This window comes from Rhinopithecus bieti, unplaced genomic scaffold, assembly GCF_001698545.2.
Source record: "Rhinopithecus bieti isolate Rb0 unplaced genomic scaffold, ASM169854v2 scaffold_5002, whole genome shotgun sequence".
NCBI lineage: Eukaryota > Metazoa > Chordata > Mammalia > Primates > Cercopithecidae > Rhinopithecus > Rhinopithecus bieti.
The window spans coordinates 2134720-2141373 of NW_016804830.1; the positions used below are offsets into that span (position 1 = coordinate 2134720).

At 41.5% G+C, this 6654-nt stretch overlaps 1 protein-coding gene across 1 annotated transcript in view; it reads left to right on the forward strand.

The window, feature by feature from the left end:
• The window catches only part of ZNF571 (zinc finger protein 571), a 35934-nt gene that overhangs the window by 3136 nt on the left and 26144 nt on the right, over positions 1–6654 (forward strand). The window contains 2 exon segments of the mRNA XM_017870574.1: positions 913–955; positions 6229–6315. Of these exon segments, the coding sequence (XP_017726063.1) occupies positions 6307–6315 (9 nt within the window). The 5' untranslated portion in view covers positions 913–955; positions 6229–6306.

Here is a 6654-nt window from a genome sequence, read left to right on the forward strand (position 1 = left end):
ATGATTGATACCAAGATCCATTCTTTCTTTTTTTTTTCCTAACTCTGTCGCCTAGGCTGGAGTGCAGTGGTACGATCTCGGCTCACTGCAGCCTCCACCTCCTGGGTTCAAACGCTGCTTCTGCCTCAGCCTCATGAGTAGCTGGGATTACAGGCATGTGCCACCACACCTGGCTAATTTTTGTATTTTTAGTAGAGAAAGGGTTTCACCATGTTGCCCAGGCTAGTCTTGAACTCCTGACGTCAAGTGATCCACTCACCTCAGCTTCCCAAAGTGCTGGGATTACAGGTGTGAGGCACCATGCCCCGCCTGTTATTTCATTAACGGTTATATATGGTGATTTAAAAAAATTCTCTCAATTCCTTCTGTATTCATTAGTTTTAGTTCTTCTATGTATAAGAACTTTTCTTCGTCAAGTATTTGATTATCTTAAAATACAGTCCATAGCCGGGCGCGGTGGCTCACGCCTGTAATCCCAGGCCTCCTTTGGGAGGCTGAGGCAGGCAAATCATCTGAGGTGGGGAGTTCGAGGCCAGCGGGACCAACATGGAGAAACCCCATCTCTACTAAAAATACAAAATGAGCCGGGCATCGTGGCGCATGTCTGTAGTCCTAGCTACTCGGGAGGCTGAGGCAGGAGAATCACTTGAAACCGGGAGGTGGAAGTTGCAGTGAGCCGAGACCGTAGTCCTAGCTACTCGGTAGGCTGAGGCAGGAGGATCACTTGAACCCGGGAGGCGGAGGTTGTGGTGAGCCGAGATCGTGCCATTGCACTCCAGCCTGGGCAACAAGAGTGAGACTCCATCTCTAAATAAATGAATAAATAAATAAATAAATAAATAAATAAATAAATAAAGTTCATATGGAAAGGCAGAATAATTGATTTGATTCTTTCCCTTTATGTATTTTCAGAGAAATGAGTTGGTGCCCTTCAACCATCTAAGGAGTCCCAAAAGTGAGTAAGTTTGTTTTGAATACCGTATGTTTCAAACTGTTGTGATGATTATTCTGTTTTATATCAAACTGCTCTTTTTTAAGCCAGTGGTAGTCCTTTCCAGGCAGTTCTATGTCTTTCTGTCGTGATTCTAGTAGAGTTGATAGCGGATTTGCTTTCTGGCAGAACAAATGATCCCAAGATCACCTTCTGCATTTCCTGTGCCAGGCCTGAAATGAGCCGTTTCTCTAAGGAGTTCTGATTCCTCTTGTGGTATATAGTGTACAGTGACCACTGTCTGGGCATTAGAGTTTCTCATTGCCATAGGGCCATCATTTAATCTAGGTCATTTCAGGGAACAAAGCTAATAACTTGTTTTTAAAGTATAAATCATGAATCATGAATTTATAATAATAGTTCAGACAAATTACAGAGTATTTTCTTGTTTGATTTTATACTTGTATCTCTGTTTTATGCTAACAGTCTTGGTTGCTGAAACATTAATATAATTTGTGTTCTTTATTCTAAAATATAATTGTTTGAAAACAACAGTAACTGTCACTACTGTTAAGATAGAGAGTGCATTTTAGATTCCTTTTGGTGTTTTTTTTGCTATATTTAAGGTTCATGGATTACATTTGGTTATGCCTCTTTAGTCTTTTAATTAAAATCAATACTCACATAGCATTGATTTTAAGAAATTTTATTTTGATATAATATTACACTTACAGAGAAAGTTGCAAAAATAGAAAAAACTCTCCTATGCCCTTACATATTTACCAGTTTTTTACATTTTGCTTTTTTGTTTGCTAATTCTCTCTACATATATACTTCTTTTTTTTTTTTTTTTTTTTTTTTTTTTTTGAGACGGAGTCTTGCTCTGTCGTCCAGGCTGGAGTCCAGTAGCCCGATCTCGGCTCACTGCAAGCTCCGCCTCCCGGGTTCAGGCTATTCTCCTGCCTCAGCCTCCCGAATAGCTGGGACTACAAACGCCGCCACCACGCCCGGCTAGTTTTTTTTATTTTTTTGTATTTTAGTAGAGACGGGGTTTCACCGTGTTAGCCAGAATGGTCTCCATCTCCTGACCTCGTGATCCGCCCGTCTTGCCCTCCCAAAGTGCTGGGATTACAGGCGTACCTTCTGAACTACTTGATAGTAATTTTCAGACATCATTTTCCTTTATCTATAATTACATTAGTATATTTTCTGAGCACGGGGACTATAACTACAGTTCATTTATTAAAACAAAGAAATGTAGCAGAGTTAAGTAATAACTATCTAATCCAGAGTTCATAGAAGAATTTCACCAGTTGTTACAATTTTGTCCTTATAGCCTTTTTTTTTGAAATGAAGTCGCACTCTGTCCAGGCTGGAGTGCAGTGGGGAGATCTTGGCTCACTGCAAGCTCCGCCTCTTGGGTTCACGCCATTCTCCTGCCTCAGCCTCCCAAGTAGCTGGGACTGCGGGCGCTTGCCACCATGCCCGGCTAATTATTTGTTTTTTTGTGTTTTTTTTTTTTTGAGTAGAGACAGGGTTTCACTGTGTTAGCCAGGATAGTCTTGATCTCCTGATCTCTTGATCCGCCCGCCTTGTCCTCCCGAAGTGCTGGGATTACAGGCGTGAGTCACTGCGCTCAGCCCCTGATAGCCTTTTTTGCCCCTTATCTGGTGTCCAATTCAAAATCATATCTAGGATCAAACATTTCATTTAATTAAAACATCTCTTTAGTCTCTTTTAATTGGAAACAGTTCCTGGACTTTTCTTTGATCCTTTGTGATCCTGACTTTTTTGAAAAGTACAGGCCAGTTACTTTGTAGATTGTTCCTCAGTTTGTATGTGTTTGATATTTCCTCGTGATTCAATTCAAGTGTGCCTTTTTTTTTTTTTTTTTTTGAGACGGAGTCTCCTTCTGTTGCCCAGGCTGGAGTGCAGTGGCGCGATCTCGGCTCACTGTAACCTCCGACTCCCGGGTTCAAGCAGTTCTTTGCCTCAGCCTCCCAAGTACCTGGAATTACAGGTGCCCACCACCACGCCCAGCTGATTTTTGCATTTTGTTTGTTTGTTTGTTTGTTTGTTTGAGACGGAGTCTCGCTCTGTCACCCAGGCTGGAGTGAGTGGCACCATCTCGGCTCACTGCAAGCTCCACCTCCCAGGATCATGCCATTCTCCTGCCTCAGCCTCCTGAGTAGCTGGGACTACAGGCACCCGCCACCGTGCCTGACTAATTTTTTTTGTATTTTTAGTAGAGACGAGGTTTCACTGTGGTCTCGATCTCCTGACCTTGTGATCCGCCCGCCTCGGCCTCCCAAAGTGCTGGGATTACCGGCATGAGCCACCATGCCTGGCCTGCATTTTTTTTTTTGCAGGAATACTGCTTCAGTTTATTGGCCAGCACCTTCAGTTAGTTCCTTTTTGTATTATGTCCAAATCTGATAGGTGTATCTTCAAGGAATTTAGTCCAATAGGATCTTAATAATAGTGGATTCAGAAGTCTTCTCAATTTAGTTTCAATTTGAATTTCTCTTATTTAAATGAGGATGAACGTATTTTAAATGTTGAATGGCCATTGACTTTTCTTTTTTTATGAATTATCTGTTGCCTGTTTTAAATAATGATTTTCTATCTTTCTCTTGATTGTTTTCTCTTGATTTTTTAAAATACAGCTCTTTGGATTTTAGGACACTCTGTTTTTGATTTAAGTTATGCATATTTTCTCCCATTTTGTCATTTGTCTGTGTTTGTATTCTTTTAGGCAATTTTTAAATATAGTAACATTTATTCATATGATTGTGAGACACAGAATTTTCCCCTCTTAACTGTGTCCCCAGTTAAGAAGGACACAGTCTATTTTTCCTTCTAGCATTTTTATGATTTTTTTTTTTTTTTTTTTGAGATGGGGTTTTGCTCTTGTCGCCCAGGCTGGAGTGCAGTAGCATGATCTCAGCTCGCTGCAACCTCCACCTACTGGGTTCAAACGATTCTCCTGCCTTAGCCTCCCAAGTAGCTGGGACTACAAGCATCTGCCACCACACCCAGCTAATTTTTGTATTTTTAGTAGAGACAGGGTTTTACCACGTTGGCCAGGCTGGCCGCGAACTCCTGACCTCAGGTGATCCACCTGCCTCAGCCTCCCAAGGTGCTGGGATTATAGGCATGAGCTACCGCTCCCTGCCAATTTGATTTTTTAATATTTAGATATCTTATATATTTGGAGTTAATTTTGGTATGTGGTATAAAATGGGGTTCCAATATTACCTTTCTCCAATAACATTTACTGAATAATCCACCTTTCCCCAGATATCAGGGATTCTATTCTGTTACATTAATCTTTTCTTTCCATTCATATTGCAGTATCCAACTTTTTAAAAATAAAATTTCAACTTTTATTTAGATTCAGGGGGTACATGTGCAGGTTTGTTGTATGGTGTATTGTGTGATGCTGAGGTTTGGGGTATGATCCAGTCACCCAGGTTTCATCGTTTGCCCTCCTCCTCCTCTCCCTGCTCTAGTAGTTGCCAGTGTCAATGTTCTCATCTTTATGTTCATGTGTACCCAGTGCTTAGCTTCCAGTTATAAAGGATAACGTGGTATTTGGTTTTGCTTCTGTGTTAATTCATTTAGGATAATGGCCTCTAGCCACATATATGTTGCTGCAGAGGACATGATTTCGTTCTTTTTTACGGTATCCAACATTTTAATGATAGGAGTGGTATTTTGAAATCTCTGCTGTCTTTATTATCAGGCATTTTCTTCCAATTCTTGCTTTTTAATTTTCTTGCTTTTTGAATTTAAATTGAATGTATCTGCTTTCATACTTGTATTTTTATTGGGGTCATAGTTAATTTGTGTATCATGTATCAAATATCCTATTAACTTGCAGAGATTAACATCTTTATATCGTTTTATATATATAATTTTAACCCATGGGATTCTTTTTTTTTCTGAGATGGAGTCTCGTTCTGTCACCCAGGCTGAATTGCAGTGGTGTGATCTTGGCTCACTGCAACCGCCACCTCCTGGGTATAAGTGATTCTCCTGCCTTAGCCTCCCAAGTAACTAGGACTACAGGCGTGCGCCACCATGCCCGGCTAATTTTTGTATTTTTAGTAGCCATGTTGGCCAGGCTGGTCTCGAACTCCTGACCTCAAGTGATCCGCCTGCCTTGGCCTCCCTGGGATTACAGGCATGAGCCACCACGTGCAGCCAACCCATGTATCCTTAATGAAGATGATATTTCCTCAACGGAGTTGAAAATTGGTTAGTGGGGAGGACAAAATCTTACATTGTACAGTGGCTTTTGGTGCTTCAAAGCTCAACTATACCAAACAAAATCCTACTTAAATTATTTACCTGCTCTCTTACCGGGTTTTTTTGGTATCACACAAGCAACACTGATGTTAAGTTCATGGATTATACATGTATGCAAGATCAATGCTACCAAAAAAAAAAAAAGGATCAGTGCTACAAAACTATGGCAAGTAGATGGCTGTAGTTGGAGAACTTGCTCAATCTTGAAGTCATATTGCACGAGGCGGCGTGCTGCGCCCACATTGGCTGTCATGTGAATGTTGTTCATATTTGACCCTCAGTGCTTTTGTGTGTGCCATGGCTTGGAGAATTAGATTACAGTTAAAATTGTTTTGTTATTCTACAAAAGTTATTCAACCTGTGAAACAAAAAACAACTCCAGACTTAGGTAAGGAATGACTGTTTATTCATAGAAACATTGCAGTAAGGGAAGAGGTGTTGTAATTGGAAGAACACTACAACCGTAAGATCTGCAAGCATAGCAAAGGTCAGGCATAAAGGAATTTTCTTTTATAGGGAAGAGTAAACAGGCAAGAAAGAACTAGATTCAGGGGAGTGGGATGAGACTGTTTTGGATCTGTTGACTCTGATGTGTCTGTCAAAATGTCTGTGAGTCTAGCTGATGTTCATGATGTCTGAAAGGAGGCCACATTTTGGTCTCTGAAGCGCCTTCCTAAGATTGGGAGCAAAGCACCTCACTTTGTGTTTGGGTCCAGGCGGATGGTGGGGGGCTCCCTGGGCATGCCCCTGTTCTACTGTGGAGGTGAAGATGCCATGGGAAAGTAACAGCACCTAGGGTCCTGTTCAACATGGACATTAAGGAAAGGTCTGGCCTGAACCCCTTCTGCAGTTGCTGGCTTCCACTGGGTTTGTGGAAGGACTGAGATTTTTTCCAAATTCCCAAAAGAGGAGAAAGGTAGCTCTAAGTAGTTTTATTTTGTGGGCTGTGAGCCAACTCAATCTTGTGGCTTTTTTTCCTTCTCCAGCACTGGCTTCTCTGGACTTTGCACACCTCCAGGAAAGGAACCCAGAAAATCGATCAGTTCTGACAATTCTAAAAAACCATGCCCCACGTGAGTTGCTGTTTCTTTCTTTCTTGAAGTACAATCATTTTGTTGTGTAATGTGAACACCAGATTTATTTATCCCAGAATTTCCTGCCTTGTCTGGTCCCTTAAGGGAACTGCTGCCAAAGTCTCCCATTCTAGTGAGTAATAGTAGCAAAGAGCCCAATTCTTCTCAGTGCTTTTCCCCTCTCCAAACAGTTTTTAGATGCTCATTCAGCAGATAATTCTGCATTGTCCACAGGCATAGTCTTCTGCCCAGAGCTCGGAGGGAACAGAAATACCTCCTTTTAAGAATGGTACACATAAGGGGAACATCACACACTGGGGCCTATCATGGGGGGGGGGG